Genomic DNA, 21132 nt, shown 5'->3' with positions numbered 1-21132 from the left:
GTATTACCCTGGAGGAACATTGTTTTTGTTTTGCTGTATGCTGTATATTGACGAATGTTTTTCTTGACTCTGTATGGAATACTCCAGTGTTCTTCAACTTACCTTCACCTGCTGCATCAGTAGAACATGATCAATTATCACAGAAAATAATTTCCCTATACATGAAGTTACACTATGTAAGTTTTGGGAATTTGGGGATGTGTAAGAGTTTAATTCCAAAGTGCTGTACATCCATTTGGAAGACTTATGGATTTAGCAAGTTTTTGAAAAGAATAACAGTTGATGCTAATGGAAAAAAAAACAATTTTATTTCTCTAATGAGGGTGGTATTATCATAACACTGATGTTTCTTGTATGTGTGAAGCCCACTCCCAACTACATGTATTTCAAATATATATTTAAAAAAAAAGACAAGAAAAAATGTACATAACATGTAGAAGAACATTTTGTAATGCTGGTTGTGTTTTGGACTATGTTTCTGTTCTCTAGCAAATGAATGTGATTATTGTGAGCATGTTGAAAATGTTGAGTATTCAAAGAGAACTCAGTCAAAACAGGCCATGTTTTCTGAGGATGTAAGTGAACGATCCACTATTGTCATCATATCTTCATCAGTATAATGTTGATTTTGCACTTCAGACATAACATCGAGCCAAACCTTCTTTTTGAGCCTGCGTGTTTGACATTAATATGTAAAAATGTATGACATGCTACAAAAACCTCCAAACTCTAGCTACAAACTCTGACCCGAGACCTTTGATTTTTAAATTATTGTTTCAGGCTTTACTGGTGCTTTGCAGCAGAGCATGCACATCATATGTTAATGTGTTTTTTTTCCTTCTAACACAGTAATGCTACCTCTTTTAGTTTTAACCACAAAAAACATCTATTTTCTGTGGTAATAAACTTTACGTTACAGATACAGCAGAATCTATATCGGGAAAAGCACTGGAGTTTTCCTGTAATGTGACAACATCTTGATGGAGGCTTGTATCAATGAGTTTGTCCAAAATTGCAGAACAAATTAATGTGCAACTAATTACACAGCTGACTGTAAAGCACATGACAACAGAGCTACTGGAACAGTTTATTTCTCTGGAAAAGGAAGTTTATTAGTCAAAATAAATGAATGCATTACCATTGTTTTAAATACTAACAGAGCACACTAAAACATACTTCATTCAAAAGGAACTAATCTTAAACATGAGATTATACATTTAGTTTGTACAAAAGCTTTCCAGTAAACACATCAGCAGAGGGATCTCCATTTAGGACAAAGTTGAAGGGTCAATCCAGTCCATCTGCAGGAATGAGGGATGAATTTGTCAGAGGTCAGCAGGTCCGAGTCTGTATACCAGAAGCAGAGACATTATCAGAGGACACGTGATTCCCAGAAAAGTGACAGATTTATAGGGAACAGTTCATTAAGCAGAGAACAAAATTGGATTTTGGAACAGGTGCACAATGATTAACACCATGTACTGACAGAGACACACAAAAACTCAGCAACACAAAACACAAAGGAGTGTTGTGCCACATACCCACACATACGCACATGCACTCTTCACACACACACACACACAAACTCACCTGTATTTGCTGCCAGTGCTGAACAGCATGGTGCACTGAGGGGAAAAAACAGCATCTCGCCAAACAGTCTGGAACTAAACCATGATTCTTCAGCTGAGAGAAGAGACAATCTACAGAAACACACACGTCTACAGTCGTATACAAACATCTCTCGTTTAATTTAAATGAAAAGAATTTGTTTGGGAAATCATTTGGTACATAGGCATCAACTTCACTATTTGTATTTGTCTTAGAAAGAGAGCTCATTTGCATTTAATCATTAACCTACTGAGCTCTGCTAGTGACATCCTTTATAAATAAAAAATAATGCATGGCCACAGCTCAGTAAGGTGTGGGAACAAGATAATTAAGTCATGGCCGTGACTTAGTAAGGCATGGGAATGAGATTCTAATGTGTGGCCACAGCTTAGTAAGGCATGATCTGGTTTTCACGCCTTATTAAGTCATGGCCACAACTTAATTATCTCTTTCCCACACCTTAATGAGGCGTAGCCATGCATTATTATTAATATGGGATATCATCAGCAGGGCATCATATAAACCTGTGATGAAAATGTATTTTAAACCCTTAAAAATGCATATTCATTACATTTGAATTGATAGTTAGTGCCTTAATGCATATGTTAGTGAGTGAGATTCACCTGGACACGCAGCAAGAAAGAGGGAGGTCTGCCTAGCCTTAAAATCCTCAACCACCTGACACACACACACACACACACACACACATAGAGACAGGGACGGAGAAAGTATGAAAGGTAATATCATGGCTTTTTTATCATGTGTCTTGTTATGTGATGAAGTGTTTTGATTTATAGAACATGTCTGTGTAGAGAATTCTGTGTTTCTATTTATTTACTCATTTGTTGTTTTTTGTCAGAAAAACAGTCAGAAACACACGTATAGTCAAATGCAAAAGTTTGAACATTCATTATCAAATTGTATGCTTTGTTGATTTTCCAAGTGAAAATAAGTAAAATATCTTCTACAGGTCAGAAAATTAAACATTCTGTCAAATTTAGTGCGTAATTACTCGTTTATTTGCACAATTTAACATACTGAAAAAAAACCCCATAAAAACATGCCATATCTTTTGCACAGGCCACTTTATATTCTATTCTTTTTCCAATATTTTAAATTCAGCAAATTAAGTATTAAAATGTGCAGAAGTGTGCTCTCTGTAGAGGATGTGCACTGGGCAAAGTATCTCACACTTAGCTTAACTGGCAAGCTAGCAAACTTCCAAACTGTGCCCATTTTCCCATGCATTTGATTTTATTTGACAATTTTTGGACAGTAAAAAAAGGCATGTTCACATTACAAAGCAGCTTGTAGCGGACAGTAGCAGACGCTATAGGCCAGAAAAGATCTCTTACAGTGGCTCTGGCAAATATGCTATTAAGATTAGTTATAGGAGCAGGACACTTCTATGTAGTGCTAAACAGCTGTTTAGTTTGTGGTTATCAGTATTTTGGTGGATTGGAATAACAGTGATAACTAATGATTTCTGAAGTGATGATTTTTAAACTAGTAATGCAAGTTGTGTCTAAAACTGTATCCTTTTCACCAGTGCACTATTTGGGGGTTCCGCCATTTTGTAGTGGTGTCTGAAAACATAGTGCAGAAGATCCAGTGCACTCTAATAATGCACTGCAACCAGTAGTGTACAGCTGATATTCCCTAGTTCAGAAGTCGGCAACCTAGATGTTAAGAAGAACCATTTTGTCCTTCCAACAAAAATCAGACCACCTTGGGAGCCACAACATTTGACGTCCATTCTACTATCTTGGCTGTAAATATGTCTCAGTTTGTGCTAATGTACTAGTATAGTCTGAAAACATAATATAGCTCAGCTATAGCCACTTTTCTCGCATCACCGGCAGGAAACCTTTCCGCAAAAGTAGAACAGTTTCTTGTAAAATGAAAATATGAAGCTGAAATCAGGTTTTCAATCGCCAGCTTCTTGTTCGAATTATTCTGTTCCATCTTAAATGGTGCCTGAGGTGCCAGAATGAGGTGCCATTTAAGGTGGAACAGGAAAAATTCAAACGAGAAGCTGGTGAACGAGACGCTGACTTCAGCTTCACGACTTTTTAGCATTTGGCAGTTTCTCGTTGCATGTTAAACATATCAGGAAACCAGCTGGACTGCTTACAAACGCAAATAAGTCCGTTCGTCTCCAAATTATTGGGGTTCGTCTTAAATCTTTCTCTTTGCCGTTTCGTTAGCTACTAGCTAGACAAGACTGTTGTCTGTGTTTCTATGGTGATCAGCAGTCTGCACGCCAATCTTCAGGGTTAAACACTGGTGAATTAGCAGATATAGGCTACATTGACTTCAACGTTATTTTTACCTAAAAATCTAATTTTGCTGTGGAGCTGCAACAGGGCAGGAAAAGAGCCACATGTTGCCGACCCCTGTACTAGTGAGCACAGCTACAATGACAATGTCTCTACAGACCTCTTTACAGACCTGTTACAGATGTAAGTAAGCTTGTGTGCAGTCAAACTCAGCAGTATATTTATAGTGTTTATGTAACAGAATCTGCTGTCATACAGTAATGAACAAACTGTATAGTGTCCAAAATCATTTACTACCATCATGAAATCTGTTCCCTGTAATAGTGTTCTACACCGTGATCTAGATTTTCTAATGTAGAGTAAAGTGATTAGGCGACCATTTGGGACACAGCACTACATTTGAGACAGTTTTGCCGGTGCTGAAGAGAACTATTCGTAAAACTTGGTAGAGCTTCACTGGTGTCAAGGTTAGATCTGACTGGCTTATGACCTACAAAGTCTGATTTTATTGGCTGAGTGTTACGCTTTTCTCCAAAACCAGTAGAGATCTGCCGTCTCCCCTTATTTGATGAAACCTCTCTGAAGCACTCACAGTTCTGAACATGTTGATGGAGGTTGAATCCATAAAGCACACGCTGCTCAGTTCCAGAATGACACAGTGTTGAGATACTGCACCCTGCTGGCCTGGAGGACTTACTGTAGGGTTCTCCTTCAAACCTGTCTTTACAGCCTTTACAACACACAAATAGCATGAAATGAGTAAAAGAAACAGTCTAGGAGTTTACAGATGTAGAGCTAGTCATGAATAAGTGTGTTTATGTACCTCTCTCAGTGATCTGAAGTAAAGATCAGTGTTAGCGAAGTACAAAGGATTTGAACAGGAGAACACAGTCACTCCAGGAACCTGCTTCACCTACAAAGACAAGAGCATTACGAGGGCTGGAGCGTGCAGCATATGATATTATTAACGTAGTTTATAATGAATAACATTGAAATTGTTGTATGCAAAAGTTTCAAAGTAAAGATAAATACATATCCTGTACAGAGAACACAATTCCTTACATTTGAATGCACCATTACTTCATTTGGTAAAAAAAAAACAAAACAGCACATTTGTATTTCATGTTTTATTTATTTCCAGTATGTTTAACTAAGCAAATAAATAGAATTCAGCAACAAAAATTGGCAAAAATAGATAAATCAGTAAATGGCGTGACTTCTTTTCACTTATAAAATAAGATCAACACAACACATAAATTGACTAGGATGGTCAAACTTCTGCATATGATTGTATGTATAAGGACAGACAACAACAAATCTGATGTCTGCAAACATTTGTAGGTGGGCCAACACTTTAGTTCTTCACTCTACCTTCAAGTACACTCTCACATCTCTGTAACAGTCAGAGTCAGGGATGACCCCAAGAACAGCAAACCTAGGACTGGACAGAGAGAGGATGGAGGATGAATGCCTGAAGGATGGATGCCTTGATAAACAGAATCAGATAATGAATGAGTGAATCCTACTCACCGTTGCGTTCTGAAGACGACGGTGAAGAGGGAAAACACAACAGCAGCTCCGAGCCCCACGTCCAGATTCAACAACAGAGCAGAGAGCAGGGACACTGACCACACCAACTACACACAAAAACACACAGGCTCAGAAACTGCAGAGCAGGAGAGAAGAGGAATGTGTGATAATTGGGTGATTATGAAGATGGAGAGAAGGATGGATGAATGAATGCATGTTTGGTTGTTTTCAAAAATACGCATGATTGCAGCATTAGATCTCAAATTCACTTCATCACTGTCATATCAAAATGTCACAACCCCTTAAAATCTCAGGCTTATTACATACTAAGGCTTATTACTCAGTAACTACAGGGACTTCAGTGCAAACTGGCTTAGCTATTCTTATGTTATAGAAGTGTGTAACAAAACTTTGGGCCCACTGGTGGGCTCTGGCCATTTAAGGGATGCGGAGACCGCAATCTGCGGGCAAAATGGTAGGTCAATTCTAGCCTTCATAACTTCAGAACAGTTTAAGCTACAGACAAGACACACATCTCAGGACATTCAGTAGACCCCCCCTAACTAGCAAGCATGTTATTGAGTGGTGATGTCACCATGAGTGAGTAATTTGGCTCTGAAAATCACCTAAAATCCTGATATTATTGCTCTGCTGTTTGGCCTTCATATTCCAACAAAGGGTTAAAACAGCGACATGATTCACACATCAGATCACTCATCAGACTCTGCCCTTACAATCCAGAGTGACTTCATCCATCAGCCAGAAATACAGCTCTAAAATCACCCAAAACCCACTCCCTACTGTTATATTACATCTCTGTTTTAAGCCTTCATATTATAAACAAAGGGCTTTCAGTTTACATTGATTTTGAGTATTAAAAATATCTAATATTAAATATGCAACTCAATTTATAATTAAAAATAAAGCCTTTCTTGCTGTGTATCAGAGTTTTAGCACTGAGCATGAATCCAAGAGGACAGAAAATCAATAAAAAAACATGTCCGGCTCATGCTAATTGTTTAGTTTTACTCATAATAACCAATGAATGAATCACCATCAAAATTATTGCACTTTCAGCTCACAGACACTCCAGACTAACAATTTCTGAAAAGATAACTACAAGTGCACTTGTTTTCAAGATATCAATTATAAAAAAAATCCAAACCTTAGCAGGCGCTGGGTAAATTTTTGATCAGAAACGACCCAAATTCATAAAGATATCAAATTTCTGTTAGCATTTACCTGTCAAACAATGGCATATCTGAGTAGCCCAGGGTTTCCTGAAAATAACAACATGTGGCATGTGTAACTGTTACATGTAAATACTTTATAATTGCAATTGTAATTGACCCAGAAAATACCAAAAAAAATCCCCAACATTTTAGGTTTCTAAGGGTTAACGTACATTTAAATCTACAGCAGTTTTTTTGTACTGTTTATCCTTACATATGCAGGATAATGGTGTGGTAGCAAAATAAAAAAAAAAATGAAACTCAGGGAACCTGTGTGGGCCTACACTTCAATTCCTCACTTCATGACTACATAACTTTCATATTATATTTATAGGAGTTACTGAATACTAAAAATTAATAGCTGAATAACAGTCTAAAGATTAATAACTGAACAATAAGCCTTGGTTTCAAGGGGTTAAAACAAATTTAATGGAATAGGCAGGAAGATGTATCGATGGATGGATGGATAGATGGATGGAAGGATGGATGGATGAACAGATGGATGGATGTGTGGGTGAGTGAATGGATAAATGGATGCATGGATAGGTGGATGAGTGAAATTCTCACTAAATCTAGCCGATCTGTAGCCCAGAGTTTTGGCACGTCTTTGATCTGAGCAAAAATCCCCTGCAGATTCACCAAAACGATCACAGCCAGGACCGCCTGTACACACACACGCACACACGCACACACGCACACACACACACACACACACACACACACAGCTTATCAAATCTCTTCCGTTTCCTCCATAACACATTCCTGCTAATATTCAGCAGAAGACGTAACTACCTTTGGAAGCTTTTCAAATAGCGGTCCAAACTTCAGCAGAACTGCCAAGATAAGCAAAGCAGATACCAGAGCTGAAACCTGAGAGAGAGAGAGAGAGAGAGAGAGAGAGAGCAATTTAACCACTCCAGTGTTTTGAGAAGATCAGATTTTATAGTACAATATAATGGAAAAACAAATTCTCGTAACATTTTTAAAAAAATATAGGAGTTTAATGGCCACACTGGTTTAACCATTCTTACCATTCCCACCGAAGCAGCTTGTTTTTGAATTCCTTATTTTTGTGATGTCTCAAAATCCACAGCATCCACCTATTCAGCCTCTAATGGTTTAGCTCCACCCACTCACATTGTATTTAGAAGGAATACTTCAGCTGACTGTATTTTTATGAGCCACAACACAGGGCAACCAGTCAGAAGAGAGATCATTTATATGTATATTAGTCTTACAGGAACATAAAAGTCTGTTTAATTCTAGAGGGATAAAGAGAAGTTGGAAAAAAATGAATTACAACTGTATTACTTACATAAATGCACACAAATGTCGTAAGTGTAAGCGTAAAATGCAAAATATATGTAGGATATATTTTTATGATGTGTTTAAAAGATACTTTAAAAATTGTTAGCACACTTTTGCTAAGTACTGCTCAATTAAGATTACTCAAAGAAGATCATATTAACTGATTCCCATTGGTCCCTTAGTAGAATTCTTTCATTATATGTTAGCATCATATTAGCATCTTTGGGGTAAGTACCCTTTTAGCATGGTTAAGAGTTCAACACTCTTCTCATTTAACTGCAATAAGAACATGATTCAAAACAGACTATAACCAGTGCTGTCTGCGTAACATGTAGAGTCTGAGGAATAAAGAGTTTGTTTTTTTTTATTTGAAAACAATGTGTGAATATTTCATGATGAATGGACCAACAGAAATAAAAAGTTATTTACATTAACATTTAAGTACATTTTTCCTTCTCATGTAAAGTTACCATTTTCATGTTTTTTACAGCAGTGATAAAGTATGACTAAATCATTACTGTGCTTATCTCCAATTTGCATCTACAGTTCAGGTTTCTGTGGTTCTTTATCTTTGCTGATAATGGCTCTGTGGCTGTAAATGATCCACTACTGTACTGATAAAGTTCATTAGTCAGTGATTGTGCCTGCTGTTGTATGCGTGCAGTTGTGTATAGACAGGCTTTCTGTTTTTAGCAGCTAAAGTAGCTAAGAGTTAAAATGGGACCTGACTGTGCAGCTGGCAGATGAAAACAGGTACAGATGCCACGTGATAGGCAGTTTCCTTTGTGGACATCATGGACCATGGAACACCCAGACTGTGGCCAAACCCACTGTTTTAATGTGGGCCTTAGAACTCTGTATAAAATCCAGATCTATCCTGTATATTTTTGCTATGAATTTATTATCCCACCATTCTTCATGAAAATAAAGATGTTTACTAGGCCCGCTGAGGTTCAACTTTACTTGAACTTTATGATTGACTGCTTTAACCCTTTAAATGTCTGGAGTTACTGCTGTTTTGCCATTCGATTTAAATATAATCGCGTACATAAAGTATGTAATAATTACCACCAGTGCTGTGAAAATGTTTTACAACTATTTATCTTGGCTTTAGGTTGCCAGTTTTGCTAGGAAAAACAATATATACTATTAGAATGAAAACATATAAACATAAATACAGTTCTAAGTTTTTTTCTAAAAAAGTAATTAATATGATATTTAAAAGAGTACAGCTAGAAGAACACAGGTTTGGTTCCTGACTTCTCGCAGCACTTCAGCCATTGTACAGATTTATGAAATTCCACCAGCAGCACTGATAAGCTGAAGCAGGTGTTTGAAGGTGACTGTAAAACAAAATAAAAATAAAAAAAGCTTCCTCAAGGAGAGCTTTAAAAATGTTTATGGTATCAAGCCAATTATCAAATCACAAATTGTTGTTCATTTAAATGTGTTTTATTTTTTGAACAAATGAACTGCTGTATTTTTACATACTGTAAGTAATTATTAATAACTAATAATTAGTATTACATTCTATATTGACAGTCTTACGTCTGCCTTTCTGACTTTTTTGTTCTTTTCAATGCCAAAACTGGTCTAAACCTAACAGATCATTTTTATGCGAGACAAAATGTAAACAAAAACGTTTTATAAAATTCAACTTCTAATAAAATTTCTGCTGTATTGCAAACACATTTTGAAAAATTTGAACCTACACTGTCAACAGAATGTCTTCTAAGGTCTTCTAAGGCCTGGCCCTGCCTTCAAAAATATATTCTCCAATCCGTAATGGACATTCTTGAGAAAATGTAAATGATGCTTGAGTTAGTGTTCTGTTCATAAAGTGTGAATAGGGGAAGGTTTTCTGACCTGAGTCTTTCCTCCAGTGCTCTCCTGGACCATGCTGCGGGACATGGAGCAGCTCACAGCAAAACACTGAAATAGCCCACCAACTGCATTACACACCCCCAGAGCCAGCAGCTCCTACAGGGAAGAGAGAACACTACGGGTCAGAATCGGGGATGAGCAAGAAGGCACAATAAATACAGTATAAACCATGACATGGCAGGTTGACAGAAGACTGAAAGGGGAACTGGAAGAGAGACTGGGCAAAAGTCAGGGCTAGTGACTGGACAAAGGACTGGGTAAAAGACCAGACAGGGATCTGGACAGTAAACAACAACTGACTGAAAAAGCACAGAGACAGAGATGGTGATAGGGAAAGAGAGGGACATAGAGAGTGACTAGGTGAGGAACATGATAAGGGACCATAACAGAGAATGGAATAATGCACAACAAGGAAAGGAACAAACTAGACACGAAACAAAAAAAAACAAAAGCACATGGCTGGAGTTACAGAGACAAGTCTGGGGCAGAAACAGAAAGGGACAGAAACAGAGACAGACTGGGGAAAATGTGACACACAGGTGTGAAAGGAAAGGTTACCTGGTTGCTATGGAAGCGGTACCCATGTTTAAGGGCGTACATGGTGCCCAGAGAGGCATTTAACCCAAAACCTACGACGGCGAGAGCTAGAGCAGGCAGCAGCAACTCCTTAGACAGAGAGAGCGTAGGGAGAGCTGGAGCAGAGAGACTGGCAGAGAGGAGGAGAGAGAGAGAGAGAGAGAGAGAGAAGATGACAAGCAGAGAGATTTGTCTCAAACCTTTTACTGATACTCGTAAGAACAGTATTAAAGTCATAGTTTGATGAAAAATCTAACTTCCAACTTACTCCAAATGTAGTCAGTCAACCTGTTTGTTGATTGAAGTTCTTTAGTTTTATACTGGACCTAATGTACACAAAACTCTAGACAAACGTCTATTGCTGGTTAGTAACATTAGCGTCACAGCTATAGAGCTGTAGTGCAAAATTAAAAAAAGGAAAATTCAGACATAAAACATGTCTTAACTAATTGGCTATATTTGGGGTAAGGTGTAAATTAGATTTTTCATCAAAGTAGCACTTTAATCTTTGACATTTAAAGGGTAATAATTTTTCAGATTTTCTGCATAATTAGGTTGTTAATTCAGATTGATTTTGTGTGAAATACTTAATTTTAGAGAAGTTTCTTTTATTTAAGTAACGTTTTACCATCCTGGCTGTAAATATGTCTCAGTATGTACTAATGTCCTAGTGTAGACGAAAAAAAAATCGAAAACACAGACTAACTTTGATCTGCTTTAAGCTTTAGCTCAACTATAGCTGCTTTTCTCACTTCTCTGGCAGCAAAGTTTTCCTCAAAAGTGGAATAGTTTCTTGTAAAATGTCTCTTAACGTTCAACTTTTTTTTTCTTACATGGTGCTTGAGGTGCCAGAATGTAACTGCTGCAACATTTAAGGTGGAACGGGACAAATTGATTGAGAAACAGACTTCAGCTTTGTGACTTTTTAGTGTTTAACAGTTTCTTGTTGCAGATTAAATGTATCAGGAAACCAGCTGGAGTGATTATAAATGCAAATAAGTCCATTCGTCTCCAAATGATCTATGTTCCTCTTAAAACTTTCTCTTTGCCTTTGCGTTAGCTACTAGCTAGGTGAGACTTTTCTGCATTGGTATGGAGACCAGCATATAGCCAAAATGGCTATATTTGTGCTGTAAATATTGTGACACCTGGTTTCTATCACCACCACTGTAAAGACATCTAATAAGTTGATGTGAAATATAATATTTCACATCAAAACAATCTGAGTAATTTGTTTGCATCTCTTGAAAAATCAGTGGAATTCTCCTTTAAATTCATAGATGAAGAAATACAGGCAAATGAAAATCATACACACCACACACACACACACAAACACACACACACACACACACACACACACACACACACCTCACCCTGTGGGTATCGTCCCCACTGTCTGAACACCATACCGTCCAGGCAAATCTAACTGCTCTGACAGCACAATGGCCAAAATAACCTAGAGAGAGCAGAGACAGAGTAGCTATAATGTCCCAGACGATTCTGAACATTTCACTGCATACAGGAGGCAGGATAATCTATGCTAATGCTCAATATGTGTGTACACACTCACCAGCAGTAATTCCCAGGGAATGGGCATAGGTAAACGGCCTTTAAGCCGAGAGTTCAATATTTTCCCTCCTGCAAGGATCGCCATGGAAACAGAGGAGACCACTAGTATCCCAGGCGATGCTTCAGTGACTCGATACAAAACATCCATGAACATCTGAATCCCACATACACAAATTGAAGGTTAGTGTAGTAGTCAGACACAACACCAACAACTTAAACATTTGTCGGTATTGCATTAAAGCATACACTATGCCTGGCAAGTCTGTTTTATGTCTTATATATGGTGATGTGTCTCACCCAGGCCACGGTCAGAAATCCTCTGTGTGTGTGTGTGGAGATGCCCATTAGTAAAGGGACCTGGTGTATGGTCACATGGATCGCAGCTGCGGTGGTGTACCCACTGACCAACGGCCAAGACAGCCACCGACACACTCCTCCACAGCGCAACATACACAGCAGGATCTACAGAGAGAGGACTGGCAGTCAGCATTCTTTCATATTTTTAATACTATAATAATATAAATTGTAATAATATCAGACTTGACATAAAAACAAATCCATTTGTTCTTAAGTATAGGATAATCAGGTAAAGTATAACCATGTCTTTGTTCACCTGTATTAATCCACACAGAACGGTCAGTTGAGCGGCTAAAACAACTCTGTTCATCTCAGCATCGTTCTCATTTCTCTCCGCTCTGTTGTCTGCAAACTCCACATCATTTATCACGGTGCCGACCATGATAGCGAGGATAGAGAAAGTACCTGTGCATAACCAGCCAATCAGAGCAAACGATCAGATTTATCATCCAATTAGACGAAGAGAAACGAACCCATGAGCTACTCTTAAATAGACTAAAAAGACGATCAATTTCCAATCAAAATAGAGCAATGCAGGAATGAGTTCTAGGTCTTAACCAGATAAAGGCAAAGGTGTGAAGTAATGAACTTGAAGACATTTTTCCCTGTAACTGTACTTTTTTGTGGTAGAATTAAATCATAGTGCTTTTCCTTTTACTTGAGTTAATTTCTAATAAAGTACTTTTACATTGCTATAAATGTGTGTTTCAGGTCATAAAACAAGTAGAAGAAAGCCGGTTAAATTAAAAACAAAAACTGTTCTGAGAGCCAATCAAAACAGAGCAGCTCCCAAAAACACTTCAGCCCTGATGAGTTTAGAAAGATTCAATTTAGAGGAGATCGTTACCATTACGCATGAGGAGCATACTTTATTAAACGGTCCTCTTCATTAGTTTTCAAATGAACTAAAAAAAGGGCATTATTATCAGCTGTCAAACATGCCTCCCGAAATCTGCCGAGATCTCCGCTTTTTACAATTCAAGCTCCACTTTGAGGAACGAGCTGGTAGCTGACTGCTAACCTATCCTAGCTAAACAGGTACTGTGTCCTTCTTACTCCATTGTTTTAGAATAACATGGTGACTGTTCATTAACCCTTTATCATAAGGGGTTATTTAACATATAAGAAGTGGAAGTTTTCCACTGTAAAAACAAAAGCTGTAAATCAAGTCTCTGTAGTTACTGAATAATAAGCCTCAGTATGTAATAAGCCTGGGATTATACATTTTTTTTTTTTTACATTTGGGTTTACATTTGCTAGCTACTGTAGCTAACAGGTGTCAACCCATACGGTTTACCCGTATAAAACACTTTGTTTTTTTAGAGACTTACTCCCCTAAACAGTAATGTGATCAGCAGGTGGTGGAGAATGCGTGGGCTGATTTATGTGAAATTCTTTTGTCGTGCACATGCTGCACACAGACAAAACAGATATCGCTTCACATGAGAAACGATCCAAAACATCAGAGCATCACTTGAAAAGAAATTGAAAAGTGTTGGACTGTAATATTCAGATCATCGTTAAATCTTCTTGTTGTAAAAATGGTAAACTTGCCATGTCTGCAGTGGAACTTTCTGAACGTACTTTCCTTTAGCAAAGATACATTTACCCCTAGATATCTTACAGATCATACTGAATCATAGGATACTATTTATTTCAGTTCATCACAGAACGCAGCCTGACTCTGCTCTCTCAAAGCTGTTAATGATTTTAATGGTAGAAATGTATGATATGAGCATCAGTGAATTTACACAGTTTGAAGGCTGGATCAGATGTGTTAGTGTTAGGTAAAGGAGGGGCACAATGTTACATGCAGGTTGGAACTAAACTCTGCAGGAAGGTAGCTCTCCATGACCAGGACCAGGATCCGTTTTTAGAATTAAATAAACAGTTACAAACTGTTGTTACTATTATTTCAACCTACTTTGTTGGAAACAGATAACCAATGACACCTTATGTAATCATCAAACCAGGAAATCCAAGTAGTTCAACCCCAGTAGTGGCCAAGGCCTGCTGGCAGGCCCAAAGTTTTGTTACACACTTCTATAACCTAAGAATAGCTTAACTAGACGCCTGTGTTGTGCCTTATACAGTGCACAGAAATATGTGTGAACTAGCAGGTCTCTTACTTGACTAATTTCCTTTATTAGTACTTTTACACAAGCAATTATCACTACAATAATAGTAACTGCAGGGATTTTCAGTACTGTTTCTACACCTGGGTAAGTAAGTGTGAGGCACAAACACACATACTGCATTACGCACAATAATAATATTAATACAATTGTATAAAACACAAACACAATTACTGTATTACTATTGCTATTATTTTGGGCAAAAAGTATCAGGTTGTTATATGACATAAAAAAGACTGTACATGAATACAGTACAAAGAGCGAGGTACAATCTCCAAAGAACTGTGTAATTATTTCTAGTAAAATTACGATAAGGGCCTAGACAATCTAACTAATTGCACTGAAATGACTAACAGGTTCAGCCAATTGAACTGATAAAGGACATATTAGAATATCTCATAACCATCTGGAGTAACAAGATGGTAAGTACAAACATACACTAAATTTCACTGTAATTACACATGATTAAACAAAATAAAGTAAATTGGAAACACGTCCAAGTACTGTGTGAGTTATATTGGATAAAATTAGGGTTTCCAGCGTAAATGGTACAGACTTAGTTAAACCACAGTGATAACGATTGCTTTCTTTTACAGTCTGGATTCTTTTGTAGGTCACAGACAGGTACACAATATATAGGAGTCTTTGTACTTTATTTACGAACAGATTTTTTTAAATATTATATACCTACCTGGTACTTTTTACCAAAAAAGATTGCACAGTAGTGTGGACTTTCTACCACATACTTACCAAGTTAATGCCTAAACCCAGTTTGGCCTTTCAGTGTAATTTAGTTTGACTGTCTAGGAGTGAGTGTGAGCCTCATGTTACCCAAAATACCTCACACTAAAAGGAAGTGTTATCTGAGTGCTGTCAGTGATGTAGCATAATAAAGATTGTAAGTACAGCACATCAATAGAAATGAAATAGAACTGCGTTGAGCTGTCAGTGTGTGTGTGTGTGTGTGTGTGTGTGTGTGTGTGTACTTACCTACTGAGATGTGTTTAGAGGTCCCAAAGATGAAGTAAATGAGGATTGGGTAGAAAGAGGAGTAGAGACCAAACACAGGAGGCACATTAGCTAGTATAGCATTAGCCATTCCTGCATAAGAAAAGACAGAGCACAGAGCAAAACTGTAGCTGCAATGCTAGTATAAATGTCAGAGACACTTTTCGCAAATAGAGTTTATTTCATGCCTCGATACTCATTAAAAGTATTAACCAAAGTGGATTCCTAACCTTCAGAAAAAGTTTTTTTTCCACCTCAGGCTGCCAAATGAGAAAAATAGAGATATGATATGATGTTGCTCTGCATACTTTGTTAACCCCTTTTTACCTTGTTCTTCAATGGTGTTCTTCAATGTGTCTGATCCACTCATACCAGCGCAACACACACTAACAAACCACCACCATGTCAGTGTCACTGCAGTGTTGAGAATGATCCAACACTCAAATAATACCTGTTCTGTGGTGGTCCTGTGTGGGTCCTGACCACTGAAGAACAGGGTAAAAGGGGGCTAACAAAGTATGCAGAGAAACAGATGGACTACAGTCTGTAACTGTAGAACTACAAAGTGCACCTATATAGTAAGTAGAGCTAAACAAATATGAGAACTATAAGAAACATAAGAAAAAGTAAAAGTATACTTTAAAATACTTAAAATATACTTAAAAATACTTATAATTACTTAAAATTTATCAATTTAATAAGGTAAAACATTGTGTTAGGAATCAAAATGTAAACTAAGTGGCATTTATGTTAAACAGATCACTTCAACACTGTCATTTTCTTTTGGCAAAATATGCTTCCAACAGGCATCTGTTTCAGACTGTTATTGGTTGAGCAGTTTCTTTGCAGGCTTCTGTAAGTTGTTATTCAGAATTCCTGTGTACACTTCTGTGTTCATGATCCCATCAGTGAACACAAGCTCAGCAACACCACTGTACAAAAAACAGCTCGATGTTTCCACCTCTGTGCTTTACAGCACTCCTAGTGCAGTAATGTAGAAATTCTTCTTCAGGCTTTCTCCACACAAAGAATCTACCATCAGTTTGATGTTGTGCTAAAGGTGTTTCTCTCAGAAAGTAACCTAAAGAACTTTATTCATGTTTATCAATGGTTAAAGTGTCCAAATATTTTTTTGGACCACTATATACATGATTTACAGCCTGCTTTTGTGTTCACTGTGGAAAATTTCCACGTCTTATATGTTAAATAACCCCTTATGATAAAGGGGTGATTCCTGGCTTGTTACCTGCTAAGGTTACTACAGGGACTTCAGTGCAAACTGGCTGAGCAATTCTTAGGTTATAGAAGTGTGTAGTAAATGTTGGGCCTGCCGGCAGGCCCTGGCCATTTATGGGGTTAACAGGAACAGGTCTGTTCACTGAATAGACAACAGCAGGCGATTGCGTATGTGAGAGATACCTTGTGGCAGGTGCATGATGCCCACACTGATTCCTGAGATCAGATCTCCAAAAGCATTTTCTTTGAATGGGTAATGCGGGAGCCATGACAGAAGAGGAACACCAGACAAAAAACAGCTCTTCGCACGAGGACCAGAACACCTGAAAAAAAAAGGTTGCCAGACAAAATGAACAGTAATGGTTTATATCTTTCCTATTACTAAAATTTATACAAACACAATAATTTAAATATATAGTTTTATATACATACATACATACGTGCATATATACATGAGTATATATATATGTGTATATATATATATATATATATATATACACATATATATAATCATGATGACCTTTTAATATTAAAGCAACTGATCAGTCAAGACATGTTCAGGGTCTGAAGCTTCTTAAGTTTTGCACATCAGTGGGTCTTCTCTGAAGGCCTTAGAAGGCCATGAGGACTTTCATGTAACCCCTTCTTGTTTAATGACTGTTAAATTTCTGCGTAAATGTGCACATGTCAAAGGGACATAAGTGTTGATCCTTGAAATCGAGAAAAACATTGTGTGGAATTGATTCCAGAACAGCCCTACTTAGCTCGTACTCACTGCAGCTCAGCCTTCAGCTTCTGCCACACAGAGCGACACTGCTTCTCCCTCCGCTGCCCCAGAACATCCAGCTGTGCTTCATCCACAGTGAGGGCCTCATGAGGTCCTGTTGTGTCATACAGTGAATGAAGACTATGATCACCCATCTGCCAAGAAAAAAGAAAAACAACAGAGCTTAAAGTCTCTCTCAGACACAAACACATGAACCGTTTTAAGTGCAACTCGAATAAATGAGTGTCTTTGAACGTTCTCTGAAGTTTGCCCGGAGGAGATACTGTATCAGCAAATAATATCAATGGATGAAAACAGATAGTCAAAAAAAGTGTGTTTGTGATTGTATTCACGTGTGAAGCGCAGGGTGTAGACTTACACTGAACTCTGCTCAGTTCAACAAACGCACTCTCGTTCACTCACTTACTCACACAAACCCTATCCAGTGAAGATGAAAGAGTCTTTTATTCTCCTTTATTGAGTCCCACTCTTTACACTGAGGGGCCAACCACAGACACAGAACAACAGAGTGAGAGAATATTTCCCCATTGCATTATATAAGCCACTGTATCACCTCACCCATGCTTAACAGTCCTCATTCTTCCTTTTTGATACAAAATTAAACTATTTCCTCTGCAATTGAAAATATTAAAAGGTGGAAATAATGGAAAAACATTTTTTCTCTTTTTTTGAAATAAAATAATGTACTATGTAAACATCGCTAAAGTTTCAAAATGTACCATTTACTCCTTAATCTATATAGTCCATATATGAAAACTAGCTGCAAAAACAGCCCTTTGGATTAATTGTTTTTGTGATGTCATAAAAAATGTATTTTTTTTTATATCCTACAGCAGATTACCTCTGCAAATTTACTTTAAAGTTATAAGGAGTGTTTTAGCCTGGCCTGCTTTTTAAATGAAGCACAGTGCAGGGCAGCCAATCAGACCAGAGATCATTTTCATATACCTCAAAGGGAGAGTAACAAAATCAACCTGGTTAATTCTAGGGATGAAGAGATGTTAGAAAATGTAAAACATTTGAAAAATTATGTCACAATTATGTCTGTGGTATATAAAACCACAAAAATGTCATTTGGGGACAGTTATTGGAAAATGTAAGATACAAGAAAAAAGCAGGATATGGCTCTTTCTGAACTGAACAAATAGTTCCCTCTGAGATTAATACAGTGATCTCTATATATAACACAATATAAATAAATCACATAAGATGATGAACATAACTGAATAACAAGACTTACACGCTATGTGTACATGTGTGTCTGTGTGTGTGTGTTTGTGGGTGTGTGAATGCTGAAGATTTCCGTGTTCATTAACGTCTTACCTCTAAAATATATCGGGTATGGGCATCACCTGAGAAGCAATAAAATTAAAGCTAATTATTACACAGTGAGTCTCCCAGATATCCCTTATCTCTAGAAGCACTCCATTTGGCAAAGGTTTTAAAGATATCATGAACATTTAGTTAATATCAATGGCTGGTTGAACTTTGATCCCCGCAATTTTGGTGGGGTTATCAAGAAGTTAGAGTACAACATGCATTTCCGAGCACGTCTTAGTGTTTCAGAGTGAGTGAATTTATTCATGTGAAAAACATGTGAAGAGAGCTACTTTATTCTGACTTAAAGCAGCTTAAAGCATCTGCTGTACTTCCATAGGCCCTATAGGGTGAGCTTAATAAAAAGCAGTGAGCCCAGCAGTGACTGTACACTATTTACGTTAAGAGTATATCAGTGGATGATACTTTAAAGAACCATTTCTTTAAAGGAGGCGCAAATGTGAAGAAGCTTTGTAAAGAAAGTTTAAAGAACTTTAAATGCCTTTCATACACCTGAGCCAATAACCATAATCATAATTATAATGATTTAAGAAGATCATCTTTAAGAAGATTTTATATAAGATGTATCTTCTTTCTGCAGGCCTCCTAGTGGCTGTTCAGCAGCTTGAAATTGACTGAGATACTTTAATTTTAAATTAATTTAATAAAAGAATCCCCCATAACTCTGTTGTCAGATTAACTAGAACGTTGTTGTCTCTCTCTGTGTGTTGTGACTCTGTGTTGAGCTGCTAGTGAGCAATGAGAGAGTAAAGGGGAGGGGCAAGAACCCTCTGCTGTGAAAAAAAACATACTTCTTTCAACAAAGACGGCCATGCCAAATTAAAACAGAAAGCATAACTGTTCCTTGACATTAAAAAATCATATACAGCTGCCATGATAAAAAATAGCATTTAAGCATAATAAAATTAAATGTTGTTTTGCTTGATTACCCGTGAAGATGAAAACCCAATTTGCTTCCAGGTTTTGTAAATCATACACATTTCCATTAAAATATATTACATACATACATACATCTAAACCGCTTATCCTTCTGGGTCGCGGTGGGGTGCTGGAGCCTATCCCAGCCGTCATTGGGCGAAAGGCAGGATACACCCTGTACAGGTCGCCAGTCCATCGCAGGGCAGACAGACAGACATACACATTCACTCACACCTAGGGGCAATTTAGCACGTCCAATCAGCCTGACTGCATGTTTTTGGACTGTGGGAGGAAACCGGAGAACCCGTAGGAAACCCACGCAGACACGGGGAGAACAGGCAAACTCCAGACAGAAAGGACTCTGGTCGCCCGGCTGGGAATCGAACCCAGGCCCTTTTTGCTGTGAGGCGACAGTGCTACCCACTACGCCACCGTGCCGCCACTAAAATACATTATTATTATTATTATTATTATTATTATTATTATTATTATTATTATTATTATTATTATTATTATTATTATTATTATTATTATTATTATTATTACAGTCCAACTGTGGGACCTCCAAAACAGGATAAGCTTGTATGGAGGAACCAGTACCACTCACTGGTCAGATGTGTTAAACACTCATATGTTGTATCATTATCAACCTTTATTTATTTTTACTACACATGAGGAAAAAATCATGTTTTTTGAGTTTATACAATAAAAGTCTCTCTATTGGCCCTCTTTATTAGCTCATAATGGCATACTTTACTGTAAACTAACCATAAGTAACTCTAATGGAAGGAACAATTTTATAAAATAAACATATATCAAGAAGATGCTTATATCATTGTAGTTATAATATGAGGCCATCATCTCTGGTATAAATGGAGAAAGACGAGCCTGACATTACATTTTTAATGCTGTGCGTCTGTGCAGGTGCCTACTGTCAAAGGTCACCAATACATCAAAGCTCACACCTGCTCGTATCACCTTTCCTTCATATCAGCACATGTGAGCCAAGAAGTGTGAGCGTGTATGTGTAATAAAGAAGCAGGAAAAGATCTTTAGGCAAGAACGTTAACCTGTGCTGTCTTTACTTAATAAAACACTAAGCATTATGGTTATGAAATGAAAGGTCTCTTACCTTGTCAAGACATGGAAATGTAGCCTAACTGGTCATGCCAAAGTAAAAGCAAACCTCTCGGACTGTCAGACTGTAACGTTATTTTATTTAGCAGTTATACATGTCATTAGCTTATATTGCCTCCTTCACAAATCCGGGCTCTACATTCCTTGACCACCTAACCAATAGGAGTGGAAAAACAAGAAAACTACTTTTTGGTACTCACCATACCCCATAATCACACCCACACACCTTC

General features: G+C 37.5%; 1 protein-coding gene across 3 annotated transcripts; it reads right to left on the bottom strand.

Moving 5' to 3' along the window:
• Positions 1-1103: 1103 nt before the first annotated feature.
• Positions 1104-21073, bottom strand: LOC118813662 (solute carrier family 26 member 6). Of its 3 annotated transcripts, none has more exons than XM_036579114.1 (19): positions 20898-21073; positions 17498-17643; positions 16906-17045; positions 15469-15579; positions 12600-12748; positions 12284-12448; positions 11988-12140; positions 11791-11873; positions 10400-10547; positions 9824-9937; positions 7442-7519; positions 7217-7312; positions 5418-5524; positions 5259-5328; positions 4711-4800; positions 4480-4617; positions 2232-2286; positions 1591-1700; positions 1104-1347 (listed from the first exon to the last, which is right to left on the bottom strand). In XM_036579114.1, the coding sequence occupies exons 2-19, from the start codon at positions 17641-17643 to the stop codon at positions 1333-1335; spliced, it is 1968 nt and encodes a 655-aa protein (XP_036435007.1). In that variant the 5' UTR covers positions 20898-21073; the 3' UTR covers positions 1104-1332. The 3 variants fall into 3 exon arrangements, with proteins under 3 accessions (XP_036435007.1, XP_036435006.1, XP_036435005.1); XM_036579113.1 differs by lacking the exon at positions 20898-21073 and adding an exon at positions 17868-18038; XM_036579112.1 differs by lacking the exon at positions 20898-21073 and having other exon boundaries at positions 17498-17774.
• Between the last annotated feature and the right edge of the window lie 59 nt (positions 21074-21132).

Source organism: Colossoma macropomum, unplaced genomic scaffold (assembly GCF_904425465.1).
Source record: "Colossoma macropomum unplaced genomic scaffold, Colossoma_macropomum, whole genome shotgun sequence".
Taxonomy (NCBI): Eukaryota; Metazoa; Chordata; class Actinopteri; order Characiformes; family Serrasalmidae; genus Colossoma; species Colossoma macropomum.
The sequence above is the reverse complement of the archived record's forward strand: the minus strand, read 5'-3'. Positions and strand labels throughout refer to the sequence as shown.

What these genes read in the sequence shown, in the direction of transcription:
- LOC118813662 (XM_036579112.1), bottom strand. Translation starts at nt 17,700, where the DNA reads ATGTGTTTGTGTCTGAGAGAGACTTTAAGCTCTGTTGTTTTTCTTTTT. An exon ending in TATTTGAAAAGCTTCCAAAG is followed by an intron (nt 7,313 to 7,441) that starts GTAGTTACGTCT and finishes GTGTGTGTACAG; the next exon opens with GCGGTCCTGGCTGTGATCGT. An exon ending in CTACAGATCGGCTAGATTTA is followed by an intron (nt 5,525 to 7,216) that starts GTGAGAATTTCA and finishes TTTTGTGTGTAG; the next exon opens with TTGGTGTGGTCAGTGTCCCT.